The sequence below is a fragment of the Helianthus annuus genome, chromosome 11 (genome assembly GCF_002127325.2).
Source record: "Helianthus annuus cultivar XRQ/B chromosome 11, HanXRQr2.0-SUNRISE, whole genome shotgun sequence".
NCBI lineage: Eukaryota > Viridiplantae > Streptophyta > Magnoliopsida > Asterales > Asteraceae > Helianthus > Helianthus annuus.
In genome coordinates, this window is record NC_035443.2 from 167,285,924 (window position 1) to 167,305,673 (window position 19,750).

Genomic DNA, 19,750 nt, shown 5'->3' on the forward strand with positions numbered 1-19,750 from the left:
ATATGCCAAGTTGGATTAAAATAATCCCTCATTTTCTTAGTTGGCCAAAAATAATTCAAACTTAGAATATTCTTACCATTTGTTCACTGAACATCCGTTAAAAACTTAACCCAATTAGTTTTTTTTCCTGACGTGGACATATCAGGTGGAAAAATTATATTTTGTGTCCAGATCAGCATAAAAACAAAGAAATATCCACGTCATCATCGATGTCAGCGTAAAACTATCCACATTAGCAAAAAAACTACTGAGTTATGTTTTTTTTTACGGGTGTCCATTAAAAAAATAAGCTAGAAACTTGGGACTGGTCGTAAGAATTCTCAGTTGGGAGTATTAGTAACCAATTACGAAAAATGGGATTATTAAATCCAATTTGCTATAAAATAATGGCTCGGGTACCGGTTCGGGACCGGTACCCGTTTTTGGGGATTTTCGGTACCGGTACCGATCTCATCCCGAATGTAGACCATTAAGCTACCTTTTTTCCCATTGTTCTGATATATCTTTATATGTTTAGCAACTATTATAATCAGTGAACGGTAATCATATGCAGGAATCCTTGTCTTGTAAAGTCGTTGGTAATAAAGAAGTGAAGTTGGAAAGTCATCAAGAGGGTTCACTGTGTTGCCAAGGTACTTATCTTTTTTTCACCTTACTCATATAAATATGCATTATGGTAGTGTGGTTCATTTTGGATTAAAAAGAAGGCACCGAGTTTTTATATATAAGTCCAGGTTGTGAGGTTGTTTGGTAAATTATTTTTACTTAAATACGCAGTCTAAGAGAGATCAGCATAGCAGTGTTCAGTTGGGTCAATTTCTACCTACTATGCACTTAAGGACCAGAAAGTTTATATCCAGATTTTTTTGTCATGTTTTCCTATCTTTTCCAGTCTTAGTTTAAAAGTTCATGACAATATTAAATTGGTAATACTACTAAGTTACTCTTTTTTTGAATTATAATAAATATGTCCAGGTCTGATACTATACATATGTGCTTTTTCCCTATCTAGGGGTACCTATTTTTCTTTAGGCTTTTTAGGATTCCTTCGTTATAGGTTTACTTCGTTCGTATTACTGTTGTGATCCTTAAATCAACACATATTGGATGGAAAACCAACTAAAGGCTCGCCAAAACAAGAGACAACGTGCTTCGGTAAGTAGAGAGCAGTCTATTTCAATTCCTTTGCCTCAAAGTGATAATTCTGATAGCTCACAGATATTGTCAGCTAGACGTAGAGCAATTTTAGCTAAGAATGCTCGAACTGAAGTATCTCATGTTCAAACGTCTTCTTCATCAACTTCTCGCCAACCACCTTTGTCTGAAGGGTCGTCTATTTCGCCCATGTATTTAGATATTGGCAACTGTAGTGAGGTATGTGAGTATTGTAATGCGCGTTTTTGGTTTGATGAACGCCTTAAAGCTTCTCCTCTTAGTCGACGTCCGCGGTACAACCAATGTTGTAAGGGTGGTCGAGTTAGATTACAACATCCACGCGAACCTCCTGACAACATAAAGCACCTTTTCAAAAGACATGATTTCTTAGATAATATTCGTGCTTATAATTCCATGTTTGCGATGACTTCTTTTGGCGCGACTACTGATGACTCTATAAATTTAACCTCTGGGCCTTATGTTTTCAAAGTCAGCGGTCAGATATGTCACCGTATTGGATCTCTTTGCCCCCCTTCTGGCGAACGCCCTCGATTTTTGCAAATGTACATATACGATACCGAGAATGAACTTTCTAATAGACTTCATGTGTTTGGTGAACATGGAGCATCGTCTTTAGATGCGGATATTGTTGCACTGCTACTACAAACGTTAGATTCCATTAACAAGGTGGTGAGACTTTTCCGTACTGCTCGAGACCTTTCTCTATCAGCAGATGTTCCTGATTTTGCTATTCGTTTATACAGCAACGTAAACGAAAAGTCGTACGATACCCCATCAATTGGCTCGATTGGTGCTATTGTATATGAAGATGAAGTAAGAGCATCTAATTTTGATATAATTATTCGTCCGAAAGATGACGTCCCTCAACGTGTTAGTATGTTGCACTCTCTATATATGGCGTTGCAGTATCCATTGCTGTTTGTTTTCGGAGAACAAGGGTGGACTCCGGAGCTTCGGTTAGTGGATGATGCTTCATCACGTCCAAAGCAACTTACTATGAACATGTTCTATAGCTATCATCTTCATGATCGCTTTAGTTTATACACTCATTTGCTTAGGGGTGGACGTTTGTTTCAGCAATATTTAGTAGATGCGTATATTTGTATCGAACAAAATAGATTAGAATACATACAATCGCATCAAGATCTTTTTAGAACTGAATACTTGCAAGGCATTCATGACGCGTTGATACGAGGTGATACAAATTGTCATGACATTGGTAAGCGGACCGTTTTGCCTTCATCTTTCACTGGTGGCCCGCGGTACATGTACAAACATTATCAAGATGCATTAGCAATTTGTCGTGTACATGGAAATCCCCAATATTTCATAACGTTTACCTGCAACGTAAAATGGCCGGAGCTTAAACGATATTTAGCCGAAACGCCACACGTAAAAGTGCAAGACCGCCCGGACATTATCGCTAGAATTTTCCGGGTGAAAGTTGACGCTTTCATGGGCTATTTACGCTCCGGTGCTCCTTTTGGTGAGGTTGTGGCAGGTGATTCCGTGTCCTATTTCCCTTGCGCTTTCTTTGATTCTCATCACTAATTTTGATCATTCCATTTACCCTTTGTCATTTGTTTAATTCTTATTTCTAGATTTATATACTATAGAATTCCAAAAAAGAGGGCTACCTCATTGTCATACTCTTTTGTGGGTTAAGCCATGTAACAAAATACAAAGTCCAGATGACATTGATAGTTACATCTCCGCTGAGATTCCGAACCCGACGGTAGAGCCGGTTCTTCATAAAATTGTCACCGAACTCATGTTACATGGACCCTGCGGATTACCTAAACCAAGTGCTCCTTGCATGATCGACGGCACCTGCTCAAAGAATTTTCCAAAAAATTATGAATCCGCCACAAGATTCGACAAAGAAGGTTATGCTCATTACAAAAGAAAGGCGGATGGTTTCTTCGTCATCAAGAATGGCGTCACTTTGGATAACACATTTGTTGTTCCTTACAACAAAGACTTGCTGCTTCGATTTGATGCGCATATTAATGTCGAATATTGTGGTTGGAATATGGTTATCAAGTATCTATTTAAGTACATATCTAAAGGCGCCGACCGCATTCGTTTTACAGTTACAAAAACATCAAATGTTCCTCATGCTCCCAACCATACATCTTCGTCTTCATTTGATGAAATTAAAAATTTCGTTGACGGTCGTTTCATATGTCCACATGAGGCCGCATGGAGGATATTTGATTTCCCTATTCACAGTAGAAATCCTGCCGTTCAAGTACTGGCTGTGCATTTAGAGAATATGCAAAACATTAGTTTCCGCGATTCGCAACAATTACAAAACGTTGTGGACAATCCTATAGCAAAAAAAACGACCTTAACAGAATGGCTACACAACAACATATTAGACGATAAAGGCCGACATCTTCGTTACGTTGACTATGTTTCAGAATACAGGTGGGACACTTCAGGAAGATGTTGGATACGTAGGGCCACAAATAGAACGCCAGCTATAGGAAGACTCATATACGTCCATCCGTCTTGTGGCGAGACTTTCTACTTACGTATGCTACTAGGCCATCAAACTGGATGCCGAAATTTCTCGGACATACGCACTGTTGGTACGGAGATTTTCCCAACATACAGGAACGCATGTGAGAAACTCGGCCTACTTGATAATGATGATGAATGGACATATGCATTCACGGAAGCATCCGTTTGGGCTACTTCAAAGGAACTACGGTCTCTCTTTACACACATGTTATTATTTTGCGAGATATCAAATCCATTATCACTATGGAGAGACCATTGGCGTGCTATGAGTGATGACGTTGTCTTAAATATCGAACGGGCTACTGGTTTTAAACCTACTAACATAAGCGATGAAGATTTACAACAACACGTCTTATTTGAGATTGAACTACTTCTCAATTCTAGCGCAAGTTCTTCATCGCTTTGTAACTTTGGCTTACCCATGCCACGTTCTGAATTTGCTTCCATTCTAAAGAATCGTCTTTTAATGGAAGAAAAGAACTATGACATACAGAAAATGTCCTCTGATCATGAACTTCTAAAAAATGCTCTTCATCCCCAACAATTTGCCATCTATGATTTAGTAGTCAAATCAATCACACAAGAAAGACAAATACTGCTTTTCGTTTATGGCCACGGAGGTACCGGTAAGACATATTTATGGACAACTATTATTTGTGCATTACGAGCTTCTAGCAAAATAGTTTTAGCTGTTGCGGCTTCGGGGATTGCCTCTTTATTGCTACCATCCGGAAGAACTGCTCACTCAAGGTTCAAGATACCTTTAGAATTAACTGATGATTCCCTTTGTGACGTAAAAAAAAATACCCAGCTAGCGCAACTTCTTAAAGAAACTTCTCTTATAATTTGGGACGAGGCACCCATGAGTGACAGGCGATGTTTTGAGTCACTTGATAAAACACTCAGGGATATACTAGATAATTCATGTGATCCTTTCGGTGGAAAATCAGTATTGTTAGGCGGCGATTTTAGACAGACACTTCCTGTTAAACCAAAGGCTACAAAGTCTGCCATCATTAATTCATCCTTGCCCAAGTCATATTTATGGAGTTGTTTCAAAGTGATGAAGCTAACTGAAAATATGCGGCTTCATCGACCTAATCTAAGTAGCAAGGACAAAGCGGACATCGCGTGGTTTTCTTCATGGCTACTCGATGTTGGTGATGGTAAGATAGGTGAACCTATTATAGAAGACGACTCCGACAGTAAAAATATAGATATTCCATCGGAGTTTCTTGTGCCCTTTGATGATAATTCTTTGTCTGAACTTATTCGATTCATTTACGATGAAGACACGCTTCGCAATCCGACAATGGCAAAGTTCTCAGATAAAGCTATCGTCTGCCCTAAAAATAAAACAGCTGATGAAATCAACAACTTAGTCCTCAGTATGTGTGAAGACTCAACTGTAACCTACTTAAGTTCAGATTCAATGATCCCACACGCAAATGATAGAGGAGATACCGAAATGCTTTATCCAATCGAATATCTTAACGTCTTAAGTTTCAGCGGATTACCGCCGCATCGTTTAGACTTGAAAGTCAACACCCCTATAATTTTGTTGCGAAACATTAATCAGACTGCAGGCCTCTGCAATGGAACAAGGCTATTAATATCTAGATTGTTACCAAAGATTATTGAGGCTCAAGTTATAACTGGAATTGCTGTAGGTCATCGTGTTTATATACCTCGAATTACTTTTGTACACAACGACAAGCAATTACCATTTGTGTTTAAGAGGAAACAATTTCCAATAAAAGTTTGTTACGCTATGACTATAAATAAAAGCCAAGGTCAATCATTAAATAAAATTGGCGTATACCTGCCTGAGCCAGTTTTCGGCCACGGCCAACTATACGTAGCTTTCTCTAGAGCAACTTCCCTTCATGCTTTAAAAGTTCTTATAATTCCACAAAAAGACGCCCCTCAAACAAAAACAAAAAACATGGTTTTCTCTAACTTTCTAGATGAAATACATTCCAACCAGGTACATGTACATATGTATGTAAGTGTGTATATATATATATATATATGTATTTATATGTGAATATAGATTAATATAAACAACTACAAATGCCTATAATTGTATATATACACATATTAATACATGAACACACACATCTATACAAATGAACATATATTTTGTAAAATGTTGAATTTATGCATGTGCACATTATACATACATGTTTTTTATAGTGACCTTAAGTACATACACTTACATAACATTTGCTACAATTGCTAACAGGAAACTGCTAATGGCTTGTAAAAGCATTTCAAGTATTACAGCTGGCGACGGTGCAGAACCGATCGAAATACGTGTAATCAGAAAATGGCTTTCATTTGTCTACAAAGAGGAGTACTGCTTCTTATTTGTTGACAGAGAGGTACAGTATTTGTTCCATCATTATATCAAAAAAATTTCCCATCTAATGTTCCCTTGAAGAATTTGAGGTTTTAAAAAGAAACTTGGTTATACTAACTGTGTAATATATACATCTACACATTTTTCAACTTATCCCCTGTTTTACCAGTAGCAATATGCTTCAAAATTGAATACTTCAACCTATCTTCACAATAATATATATATATATATATATGCTTATTATATAAGCTATTTACATATGTATGCATACCCATAGATTCCTAACACTAACAGTTTAAACAGGGTACTGCAATTGAAGCTATCGGTAGCAAACGTGATAAAGCATTCCTGGATGCCAAGCTTGTGTTGCAATCATGTTACCGTGTGACAAATTATTTGTCTGCCAGAGCAAGGCAGAGCCATAATGTCGTACCACGTGCAGCTACCATCAAACTTGGACGGGGAACTCACTTTACACCTATAGATGACTCTGCTTTCCCTACTAACTACTTCAACTTTATCCCGTTTAACAGGCTGCGAGACCGTGAGGGTAATCATTTTCTGCTCACAGGTTCGTTCACCTACTTTTGTATCTCAGATATAAACACATAATTTTTCGACTAACAAGTGCCTTCCTTACTTTTTAAAAAACATCTCAAGTAATCAATGTGACATTCATTGAATTCGGAGTAACACTACTGGGAACCCAACTCCAATTTATGTTTCTGAATTTTACTTAGTCACAAAATTGTCATATGATTAAACAACCTTACTGACAATTATCAAGCGACTTCATTAATAGCGCTCAAACTATGATAATTTTTCTATTTACTTAGCATAATTTGTTGTCCAAATGGAAAGTTCACTATAATAATATTAACTACATCATGTAAAATTTTAGCTACCATTTAACACTAAATGTCCACTGCAGACTACATTGGCAGGTTTGATACTATTACTTCTGATGGTCCAACAAAAACAAACAAGCGACTGATGAAGCTTTTAGTTGAAGAAGACAGGTAGACTCGCTTTATCACTAATAATTGTATCGTACTGGCACAAAGGCTGATATTTAATAACTCATTTTCCAGTGAAAATTTCATTGAAGTTGCACTTTGGGAAGAGGTAGCCAACACGGTTAACAAAGAGGCTTTGATTCAAGAACCTTTCCCATGCATCGTTGCAATAACTTCACTTAAGGTGTCCGAATTTAATTATCTGCAAATGAAATCGACTGCCCCTACCCACATATATATCAACCCTGATATTGAGGAAGCATCATCGTTAGCTGCCAGGTAAGAAACTATTCAACCTTCCCATACATACACTGTATACACACATACGAGAGAGAGAGAGAGAGAGAGAGAGAGAGAGAGGACGTGTGTGTGTGTGTGTTTACATATTTATACATAAATATTTATAGAAATACATCATATTGAGACTCCTGACAGAATTTTGCAATGTCAAATATGAATCTTTATAGATTCAAAGAGAGATACACAGCCATCTCTATTAATCAAAGGAACTTGGTGACCTTAAGACAATTGGCTGAAAAGGATCCTTCAACAAATAGTGTAAGATATTTACCAATATTTCATTACAAATTGTATGTTAGATGATCACTAATTAGTTCATTTATTTATAGCATAAAATCTAACATCAATAATTCGGTACACTTTAACAATGCTTTAAATACAATTTCTTTGTGTTACTACAGGAAAGAAAATTCACATGTGTTGCTTCAATCATCAGCTTTACTACTGAAGGAAGGACATGGTACTACAAAGGCTGCGTACAATGCAACAAAAAGTTAACTCCAAAGTCAACTACATTAGCATGCGAAAACCATCCCGATGTAGAACAACCAAAGTTACTGTAAGCACTCTCAATAAATACACGTAGTGTACATCAATATATTCAGTGTTACTAATACAATACCAAATTTACAACAACAGTTACTGCCTTTGCGCGACCATAGCAGATACAACAGGCACTGCTACTGTTACTCTCTTTGATGAAGCCATGAATTCACTCGTGCAAACCCGGTGTGAAGAGCTCATAATCCAGCAAGGCTACACTGATCCCTACGTTATACCAGACAAAATTGAAGCATTTAAAGGTGTTACTAAAACATTTCACCTTCAGTTTAACAACCGGCCTCAGTCAGGTTCCTCCCAGTACGTTGTCAACAATGTCTCCGATCATACTAACATTCCCGAGGAAGAAGAGAACGTCGTGACAACACTGACTGTGTCTGAAGGTAATACCACTAACACACTTTCATCTGCTTCATCATATACAATTGTTAATTCCTTGGTATTGTACTAGATCCACAGCAACATATGATGTCCACTCCAGTTTCAGAGGCAGCTACCATTTCCCTCATCACTCTAGCAGAAGAACAAAATAATGCTTTAACAATACCACCAGTCTCTGACGGTAATTACACTACCACACTTTCATTTACTTCATCATATATAGTTGTTAATTCTCCTGGTATTTTACTAGATCCACAACAAGAAACGATTCCCACTCCAGTTTCAAAAGCAGCTACCATTTCCCCCATCACTCCACCAAATATGCATGTCCACAAAAGGCAACTTCTCAACTCACCAGGTATAATATCAATTTTATTATTAAAATTGTCATGTCCTTGGTAATACTCATGAATTCACTTTTGTTAAGTTTGCTAATGGCTCATTCCACATATATCAATAATAATCAATTTGGCATCACACATAAATCACTATTATATGAAAAAAGAAAAAAAAGAGTCAAAACTTGCCGTCAAAAGTCACCAATCACTTATCAAAACTATTGCCTGATGACGTTGGCATTTCTTTGTATTTGCTGGCTGAGAGGATGTCAAACTGGTGTTCTTTTGCTAGCAAAGCAATTATAAATGTTTGGTTTGTCGAAAAGTCTCAATGATAGTAGACTTTTTTTTAGATGCTAACTCATATAAACTCTAATCTTATGTCTAAATTTACACTTTGATCCACCATGAGAATTGAATCCTTAATCTCATAGGGTGTGCTACCTTTTCATGATACATTGGTACAACTAGACTACAACCCCTTGATTGACACCAATAGATGATTAAAAGAGACATGCATATGGTTTAGTATGATCATATATTTTCACATAATATCAAAAGACAATGAAGTATACCTGTGTCCATAATATGATTGACAATGACAGTACAACTATGTATATAGAAAACTATTAAATAACTGTTGATGGTTTTGTGATATGAAATGTCAATACATTTTTATTTTTATTCATGAACAACTGATAAAATAATACAAAAACTTTGCAACTACCAAGATAAGTATGACGTATTATCTTACACAAGTATTAGATGTCTTATGCTATGTATGACATGTATGCTAATATTTTTAATTATTGGATGTTGGCATAGAGTACTTATATCATAAATGTTTTCTTTGATGACCTTTCTCAGACGAAGATAGCAAGAAGATGAAGTCCGCCAATGCTCCAAAATCCAAGCAGGACTAATGTAGAACACACGTAACTAGCGCTAACCTTTTGGCCAGCATACACAACAATGGTCCACTTTCAAGACATGGTTTTTTGGGCTGCAATCTTAGTGAATCACCATCACTTCTTTTGCTGCTGAACCTTTCATTACCATCTATAAATGGTCCACTCCACTTCTGAAGTCATGCTTTTTGGGATGCAATCTATGTGAACCACTATCACTTCTTTGGCTTCACCACCTTTAGTTAGTTATCATGTATATAAATGTTAGAAATAATCAAATGTATGCTGGCATAATCTTTGGTATGTAAACATCTCAATGTATGGGCGCCTTCAAAGGCTAATATATAATTATGCTTTATAATTTAGCAGTCTACATAGCCATCCGCAGCGAAGCGCGGGTACCTCTACTAGTTGTTCAACATGTTAGAAATTAATAGGGTAGGGATCCTAAGAGAAGTCCACCCTATATGAGAAACTTGAGAAACATTCTGGACCACACATTTTTCTAAGCCTTTCGTAATATACACATATGTATAGTTTAAAATTGACTATATACATATATGTATATTGAGTTAGGGGGCCGCTAAAATGAAAACCACTCCCAGTTGTAAGAACCGCGAAAACCACTTTCCACCGATCAAACTTTACCACTTATACACTATTATTTTATACATTCAAGGGTATTTTCGTCATTTAATCCAAATGTCACCTCTGTCAGCCTTATTAAAGTCTACAGACTTTTTTTTTATCACATCACACTTTTCACTTTTGAATCTTATCTCCTCTCTCTCTCTCTCAAACTCACATCTTCAAAACAAAAAATCTTCAAAACAAAACAATAACCAGATCTCAAACTATCATCTTCAAAAAAAAAAAAAAAAAAAAAAAAAAAACGGTGGTGGGAGGTGCTTGGTCGGCGGCGGAGGACGGTGGTGGGAGGTGGTTGGTTGGCAACGGAAGACGGTGGTGGGGAGGTGGTTGGTGGGAGTTGGCATACAAGAAGAAGAAGAAAGTCGACATCTCTTCTAATCTCCAAACAACGAGCTCTCGAACAACAACAACAACAACAATTGCACCGAAGATCCAGTCACTGGAACCCTAGCTCCACCTCCGATGACGACGACGATGAACGGAAGGAGAAGAAAGTGAAGCTCGATGTTCGTTTGCCCTCAATCGTCTGATTTGAACCCGATCTTCTTCTGTTAATTCTGCTTTTGGTGGCTCTGATTCCAATGCTGATGTGGTTAATTGGAAACCTAAATCTGGATCTCGAACTATTGTCGCTGATCTCCGGCGGCATCTTCGGTGGAGGTGGCGTTGCGGGTGGTGGCGGAACCCTAGGTGGTTGCGGAACCCTAGGTGGTGGGAAAAAACCCTCTGGTAAATATAAGTTTGTTTATTTTTCTTTTCTCATATTTCGGTTACTGAGCTTGGTTTTGTAATGGGTTTTAGTTAAACATGGTAATTACTAACAAGATTTTTGGATGTAAAATGGCTGATTCGTTTAAGTTGGATTAAATATATAGCTTGATGAAGAATAAAAAGATTCTTGATTTTCTGATTGATTGTTAATGTTGTAATTTTAAAGGGAATCTTGATCTGTAGTCCATACTAAATTTCTTTTTTTTATGTTCAATCAAGATATATGGAGTGTACAAAACCTGTATAGAAAGAAGTTCAGGTCTAGTTTGTTTGTTTGATTGCTACATACATGCGCTTAGTTAAACAATCGACACCTTACGTAAATACCTGCCCATTTTTTTAACGTAAAACGTAAACCTTTTTAACGTAAAACGTAAATTTATAAATGTAAAACGTAAACTTTTTAACGTAAAGCGTAAAACGTAAACCTTTTTTAACGTAAAACGTAAATTTTTTAACGTAAAACGTAAAATTTTTTAACGGAAAACGTAAAACGTAAAAAGTTTTACGTAAAACGTACAAGTTTAACGTAAAATGTAAACTTTTTTTAACGTAAAATGTAAAACGTAAACTTTTATGTAACAACTATTTAACGTAAAACGTAAAACTTTTCTACGTAAATTGTAAAACGTAAAAACCGTGTGATAAAACGGCGCCTAAACAAGGGGCGTGAATACGGGCATAAAAACGCCACGACAAAAACGGGACAAAAAAATGTCGCGTTAAAACGATTGTAAAAAACGCCGCGTTAAAAAAACGACGCTTGAAAAAACAGAGCGTAAAAAACGGTGTGCAAAAACGAACCGTTAAAAAACGATGCGTGAAAAAGCCAGGCATAAAAACGAAAAACGTAATTTTTAAACATAAAACGGAAAACGTAATTTTTTTAACGCAAAACGTACAGTTTTTAACGTAAATGATGGCGCGTTAAAAAAACGACGCCTGAAAAGGCCGGGCGTAAAAAAAGGGCTATTCAAAACCTTTTATTTAAACAAATCTTAAAAAAAAATTATAATAAAAATCTAATTTCAAAAAATTTTGTAACAAAAAAATCTGTTTCTTAAAAAAAATAATCAAGACAAAAAAGTAATTAATGAATAGGACAAAAAGGTAATTAAAAATTAATATATATAAAAAGACAAAAAAAAAACAATTTACTTATATACCCTTTAACAATAAAATATTAAAAACATAATAAGAAAAAAAAAATAATATTGATTTTAACTACTTGCAATCTCAATCATCCATCTTCTTGATCTAATGGCCAGAAAGTGGTTCTCGTGGTTCTTACAACTGGAGGTGGTTTTCATTTTAGCGGTCCCCGAGTTAGGGGGAGTTATACACATATGTATATAGTCAATTTTAAACTATACATATGTGTATATTACGAAAGGCTTAGAAAAATGTGTGGTCCAGAATGCTTCTTAAAAGTTTCTCAACTAGCCTATCACTTCTCACATGATCCTTATCGTAATAATATATTTATATTTATATAATATATAATGTATAATATAATAATTATAATAATTGTAAAGATGGAATTGGTAGCTACACGACTACACGGTACACACACCTTCACTATGATACACGTCTTTCTTTATCTCAACCACTCCACTTGTACTAACTAACAAAAGGGATAGTTTTATAATGATGATAAACCATTGGACACATGGTATTTGAAAGAATATGCTGATTATATGCATAATAGTGTCTATGTTCAACAATCCCTTGATAAACTTCAGATGCAACCAGTGTTGTAAAAGTCGCTAGACGGTCCCTAATCGGTCGACTGGGGAGTTGGGAGTAATCGGAGTACTCGGAGAGTACTCGGGGAGTACGCGGACATGGTAAATATAAAGAAAATTAATTGTTATATATTATTTATGTGTTAAAATAAGCATAATTCATGTCAACTGAGTATAATTTAAAATGAAACATGTTTAAAGTTCAAATATTCTGAATACAAGTCCGACTAGTTTGAGTACAAGGCCGAGTAGTCCGAGTACAAGGCCGAGTAGGCCGATTTTGACCGAGTTTGACCGATTAAAAGTCAACAAACCACGTTGACCGCCTAGACTGACTAGGCCGACTACGTCCGACTAGGCCGACTAGGCACCGAGTACTCCCGAGTAATCCCGAGGCCGACTAATTGAGACCGCCTAGGAAGAAGTCGCCTCGGAGGGGGTCCGAGGACCGAGTACTCGGCCGAGTAATCCGACTTTTACAACACTTGGATGCAACAACCACTTGTATGTCCAACACTGAATGTGTCTTACATGCCACTCACTAGCTACCAGGACTAGTGGTAGGGGTGTTCAAAACCGGATATCCGAAAATTCGGATATCCGAATTCGGATATCCGAAATTTTCGGATACTAGATTTCACTATCCGTATCCGAAATTCGATATCCGATCGGATATCCGAATATCCATTTTTTATTTAATTTTTAATTTTTTTATTATTTTTTTGATATTCGAAACCGGATATTTCGGATAGTTTCGGATATCCGAATATAAGTTTTCGGATATTTCGGATATTTCGGATACTTCGGATATTTTCGGATATTCAGATATCCGAAAAAAATAAAAATTAAATTTTCGGATATTTCGGATATCCGAAATATCCGAAATTTTTTAAAATCACTATCCGAATCCGAATCCGAATCCGAATCCGAAAATTCGGATATCCGAAATTTCGGGTATCCGAATTTTCGGATATTTCGGATTCGGATATCGGATATTTCGGATCGGATTTTTGGATACGGATAATTTTGAACACCCCTAACTAGTGGTGCCCTATATGGGGACATATTGAAAACCATGCTTTATTGAAAACCATGCTTTTCAAACCAAATGTAACGCACGTCTTCCGGATATAGATAAATAAAAAGAAAAAAAAAACAGACCATGTAAGCAGTGTTATAGTTCTAAGACCAAGCGTACTGGGGCGTGTTCTCCCCTTATACCGCCCGAAAACGCCGGAAAACGCCCGGCTCCCCACTACGCTAGGCGTTTTGGGGCGTTTTTTTTGAAAAAAAAATGTGTTTGGCGTTTTAAATAAAACGCTGGAGGGACTAGAAATTGACCAATCGTTTGCGACCATGTGGCTGGCCGGAGTTTTGTGTTTCAGTTTTGTGGCTGGCCGGAGTTTTTTGTTTATGTGTTGGCTGGCCGTAGTTTTTTGTCGAAGAAGATGGCCTGCAGAAGGTTTTAAAAAGTTTACTTTTTTTACAACTTTGGTCCCTGTGGTTTAGATATGGTTTTAAAATTAACTTTTAAATATTTAAATTTTGATCCTTGTAGTTTAGATATGTAATATTTTCTAGTGTTTTTTTTTGTTTTTTTAATCGGATATTTTTTTTATTTCTAGTATTGTATTTTTTTAATTTAATGAAGTATTTAAGTTAAAAATAATAATTGTGAAATGATTGAATGAGGGTTATTGGCATAATGCCTCACTACGCTACTTTTGCTATAATGCCCCAACGCTGACTAGGATGCCATGTGTCGGATAATGCCCTATGATGGGGGCATTATGTTAGTTCACCACTACACATGGTCTAACACCAAGGACCAAATTGACTATCCAGATCATGGATGTTCTACGTGAGGTTAGTAAAGTAAGTTCTACATTGATCACTCATTACTCATTTTCTGAATTGTTATCTTAGTTAATTTAACATTTGTTATCGAGACTATCCAGATCATGGATGTTCTACGTGAGGTTACTAAAGTGAGTTCTACATTGATCACTCATTTTCTGATTGATTAAATTTTATTGGTTTGACATTTTTATTTCATTAATTTTATTTACTTAAACTCTAAACCAAATATGATAGTCTATATGTTCAGTTGGTAGCATAGGGATGTAAATGAATCAAACGCTCGGGGAACACTTTTCTGAACCATTCGGCGGAAAGTTCATTTGTATTCGTTCGTTTATTAAACAAACAAAGATGAACAAGAAATTTGTTCGTTTAGTTAAATGAACGAACTTGAACTGAGGTCGCGTTTGTTCGTTGAACGTTCGATAACGTGTTCATTTTGTTTGATTGTGTTCGATAGTGTTTTTAGTATTATATTTTATTTAAATATTTTAAAATTTCGTAAAACAAAATATTTAACTAGCATAAGTGTATTATATATTCTATTGATGAACGCTTGTTTATGTTTGTTTGTTTCCATTTGTGTTCTCAACGTTCGTTTTCGTTCGTTGCTAAAAATTAACAAACAAACACAAACAACTTGATTTCCTAAGCAAACAAGCACAAATATAAATAGGTGATATAAAAATTTGTAATCCCTAATTTCAAAGACTGTTTATAACCGTTTGATCGCCGGAATCCAATATCCACAACCAGGATAAGCAATCTCAACCAAGGTTACTTTCGTCTCCGGTTTCGAACAGTAAGCTCTTTATTCTCTCCCTCTAATGGCGGTTTTCCTAACCACAGCTATATTATCACGTTCACTCCGCTTTGCTATTAACAAACCCTATCATTTCACATCCCCAATCCCCCCCTCTATTTTCACTAATTCTCCCTCAAAGGTACCGCCATTTTGACCTAATTTCACTTTCTAACAATCTGAACCTTCGTTTATTCCATTGTTTGTTGCAGGTTTCCGTGTTACGACGTCGTTTTGTATCATCGTCAATGGCTTCTGATAATGAATCGCCGGCGAAGAATCCGGGGCTCCGAAGTGATCCGCCGGATGAAGAAACCAAAGGATATTTTATGCAACAAACGGTATTTTATCAATGTGTTTTTAAATTGTGTATTTTATGATATGAATAGAAATTAGGTTAATTGGTTTAGAGGATGTGATGATTGTGTGGTTTGTTTTTCAGATGTATCGGATTAAAGATCCGAAAGTGAGTTTGAAATTCTATTCGGATGTGCTCGGAATGTCGTAAGTTTGTTATTGTCCCATCTGTTCATGAGTTTTTGTGGTCGGTTGTAAAAGTGAGTAGGCGCTAGTCGGGCTGTGGGGTACAGGAGTACAGCTCCTTATTAATGGGATTAATAGGGAATAATCGGATTGGATATGTAGTTTTTCAAACTTGTATACACACAATTTTTTAAATTTTATATATACATTTTCAAACTTATTAATAGAATTGAAATAATAAGTATAATTTTTCAAATATTTCAAAACGAATAGGTCTGACGAGGTGAATTTTTATTCATAAACTACTGATTACCGATTAGTTGGCGATTAATCACAATTTTTACAACACTGGTATTATCATCATGTGAGAAAGAAGTAGAATTGTAATGGTGATGTTTGTGTTTTTTTTTTTTAAATTGCAGATTGCTTAAGAGACTGGATTTCCCTGATATGAAATTTAGCTTGTACTTTATGGGATATGAGGTAAGAGATTATACTCTGCAACCATCCACCTTGGTTTTAAAAAGTGTGAGGTGCATTGAGGCGCAAAAGTGCACTGTGCACCACATTTCTTACGTGAGGCGCAATCTATTTATATATATTTTTTGTTTAGTATTATAGATTTCTAGCTAAGTACCCAAAATTTGGACATAAATAAGCACTATATATGGTTTAGGGGAAGGTTCAAATGAAAACCACTAGTTATTGTGAAAACTAGAAAACTAACTAAAACCCACTAAAAAGGAGGGGGGAAGACTTTTAATGAAGGAGGGGTAAAATTGGAACAAAAAATATATAATATTTCAAACATTTCCCATTTCTCCATACGTTATCATTTTAAAACAAAAACGGCACCATAAGATCACAAATTTTCTTATCTTTCATTCAAGTATATTCGAGCATATTTTTTATGACATAAAAAAAGATTTATGGTGTCGTCTTGTTTTCAATACTATTATTATAGTAGTGCACATGTGCAATATAACATGTACTACAATGTGCATTACATGCTTAAAATTAACTTTTTGAGTCTAGTTTAGCTTTTAGTGTTAGTTTTTTTGGAGGTTTAGGATTAGGATTAGGTTTTTGGGTGTGGGGGGAGGGGGGTTTAGGTTTTTTTTTTTTGGGGGGGGGGGTTAGGTTTTTTTCGGGTTTATGTTTAGGGTTTAGTTTTAGGTTTTCGGGAGGGTGGGGGGTTTAGGTTTTTTTTTTTTTTTTTTTTTTTTTTTTTTTTTTTTTTTTTTGGGGGGGGGTAGGCTTTTGGTGGGAGGGTGAATTTAGGTTTTTTTTTGGGGGGGGGGGGTGGGGGGTTTAGGTTTTTGGGGGGTGTCGGTGGGCGGTGGGTTAAGTGGTTTAGGCTTTCCGTATTAGTGCACATGTGCAGTACAACCAAAAAAATTTTTTTTTTTTTTTTTTTTTTGAAAATTTTTTTCCATATATAAAAAGTAGCGATTTTTCTAAAAAAAATTGTAAAAAAAAAAATTTGTATGTTTTTTAGGTTTTTTTAGGCTTTTTTAGTTAGTTTTCGAGTTTTCACAATAAAAGTGGTTTTCATTTGAACCATCCCCATATGGTTTAATGTATAAATAACTTATATGTACAACATTACAAAAGTTGTGCCTCAAGACTGCGTCTAATGCTGATTTTCTGTGCGCTTTTTGTGCCTGAAGTGCGCTTTTGGTATACAGTCCTCGCTTTTTGTAGTCTAAAGCGCAAGCCTATGCACCTTAGGTCAACTTGCGCCTGAGGTGCGCTTTTTTAAATCAAGCTATCCACAGACCACCGATGTGCTGAGCACTTATCTTATTCTTAGTAGTTTGATTCAGTTGTTCTGCATAAACGTATCTTTTTTATGTAATCTGAGCGCCAAATTTGTTTACCTGAGTAGTATGTAGTTGATTAGATAAACTCCTGATGAATTTTCCCCAACAGGATACTTCATCGGCTCCTAAAGATCCAGTTGAGCGTACTGAATGGACATTTGGAAGAAAGGCCACCGTTGAGCTTACACAGTATGAGACACCATCAATCATTCTTGTTCTTGTTCTTGTTCTTATTCTTATGTTCATGCATATTTCGATATTTCTAGCTCGATCTTTGAATCTAACCTTTGTTAACACTTTTTTAGCAACTGGGGTACCGAGGATGATCCCAAGTTCGAAGCGTATCATAACGGGAACTCAGACCCTCGAGGATTTGGTATTTCACTATCTAACATCACATGCACCATTATGTTATTATTACCTAAATAGAGAGATCGTTGTTTCATGCAACTAACATGGTTCTTTTTTGCCTCCAGGACATATTGGTATAACAGTTGATGATACGTACAAGGCATGTAAAAGATTTGAAAGTCTAAACGTTCCATTTGTCAAAAAGCCTGATGAAGGTTACTTTACTTCTATAGACTTTACATTCGGCTTTAGATGTTATGAACTTATGATGCTTTGCTTATTAGTCAACTAGTTGTCAACGTCATTAGCTTTGTTATTTTTATATTTTCTAGCTGCATAACTCCACCAACAGTTGATTTAGTATTCTAGATGGTAATAATTTTCAAGGCTTTTTATATGAATCGTAAGTGATTGCAAAACTACCTATTAGAGTTGCCATTAGTCCCATCTAGGGTTACCATTAGTCGATTATGTAATATGTATTGTAAATGGTAGTATAATTGATTTAAGGTTACCATATAATTATTATGTTTTTTATATGAACCGTATGTGATTGTAAAACGACCTAAGAAAAACATTTTTCTCTTAATGGGAAAATTGGCTGATTAGCAACCGTGTTGCAGGAAAAATGAAAGGGATTGCATTCATAAAAGATCCGGATGGCTACTGGATCGAGATATTCGACACTAAAAACATTACTGAGGTAGCCCAGGCTGCTGGTCCAAAACCAGAGTAAAGGTATTTCTTGTCCCTTTGAAGCTTTCACTTTTACCTTTTCATGGTTGATAATTTTAGTAAAGTAAAGTAGCCATATTTTAAAAAGTAGACTATACGGATGGTTTTTTGTAGTTTACCAAAATTGGATTTGGTCCCTAGCTTTCCAAAAGTACACGGATGGTCCATGTGGTTTGCACTTCGTAACGCATTTAGTCCCCAGCCAACAAATCTAAAGGTTTTAGCATGTCTAAGACTTAAGTTAGGGACTAATTGCGTTACAAAGTGCAAACCACAGGGACCATCCATGTACTTTTTGGAAAAAGCTGGGGACTGAATGCATTACAATGTGCAAACCAGATGGACTATGTGTACTTTTGGAAAGCTAGGGACCAAATCCAAAATTTTGGTAAACCACAGGACCATCCCTGTACTTTACTCATTTTAAAACGTTGCATGTAAGTGAAAAAAATCATATTTCCAACAATTGATATCTTTAGGTTCACTAATCGCACGGTTGTGTCAGAAACGGTAGGGAATCCTTATAGGACAATACATTGAATTTTATTCTGATCCTTGTGTTACTATGAATGTAACCTTTAATTGGCCATTATTGGCATGTATTTCTTTTTCTTGGTGTTTGTAGGATATGTTTATGGTATGTGGATGTCAACCTCTTGGTAGCAAGTGTCTTTTGTGTTCCAGTGTTCTATTAAAGTGTGTTGCTGCATCCATATAGAAGTTAAAAGGAAACAAGATGAAGGTACAAGAGTTGTAACATCGTGTATGAGTATTGTTGGTATTGAATCTTGTGGATGACATAGAGGTTGCAAAGTGGACGAGTTGATAATAATAAGTTAAACCGAGTCGCATCGAGTCATTTTAGCGTTTGATATGTTGATTTTATGTGGTTTAGGTTCGAGATTTATACTTGATATAATAAATATGATTACATCATCATCATCATTCTCGGAATAAAATA

The 19,750-nt window shown here is 36.0% G+C and overlaps 2 protein-coding genes and 1 long non-coding RNA gene across 5 annotated transcripts; all 3 read left to right on the top strand.

Annotated features, from left to right (window-relative positions):
- The first annotated feature begins 1,107 nt into the window (after positions 1-1,107).
- On the top strand, positions 1,108-5,968 carry LOC110888719. Its single transcript, XM_022136230.1, has 3 exons — positions 1,108-2,677; positions 2,793-5,689; positions 5,948-5,968. Exons 1-3 carry the CDS (start codon positions 1,108-1,110, stop codon positions 5,966-5,968), a joined length of 4,488 nt encoding a protein of 1,495 aa, XP_021991922.1.
- LOC118484128 lies at positions 5,968-7,083 on the top strand. The gene is made up of 3 exons (XR_004872782.1): positions 5,968-6,086; positions 6,368-6,635; positions 6,996-7,083. It is a non-coding gene; the product is annotated as an uncharacterized LOC118484128 (long non-coding RNA).
- An 8,189-nt stretch (positions 7,084-15,272) lies between these two features.
- Positions 15,273-19,728, top strand: LOC110890970 (lactoylglutathione lyase). 3 transcript variants are annotated; one of them, XM_022138625.2, is made up of 9 exons: positions 15,273-15,397; positions 15,610-15,738; positions 15,840-15,901; positions 16,303-16,363; positions 17,813-17,892; positions 18,009-18,079; positions 18,180-18,269; positions 18,678-18,792; positions 19,415-19,728. In XM_022138625.2, the coding sequence occupies exons 2-8, from the start codon at positions 15,646-15,648 to the stop codon at positions 18,788-18,790; spliced, it is 570 nt and encodes a 189-aa protein (XP_021994317.1). In that variant the 5' UTR covers positions 15,273-15,397; positions 15,610-15,645; the 3' UTR covers positions 18,791-18,792; positions 19,415-19,728. The 3 variants fall into 3 exon arrangements, with proteins under 3 accessions (XP_021994317.1, XP_021994318.1, XP_021994316.1); XM_022138626.2 differs by having other exon boundaries at positions 15,297-15,400; XM_022138624.2 differs by having other exon boundaries at positions 15,302-15,539.
- The last annotated feature ends 22 nt before the right edge of the window (positions 19,729-19,750 follow it).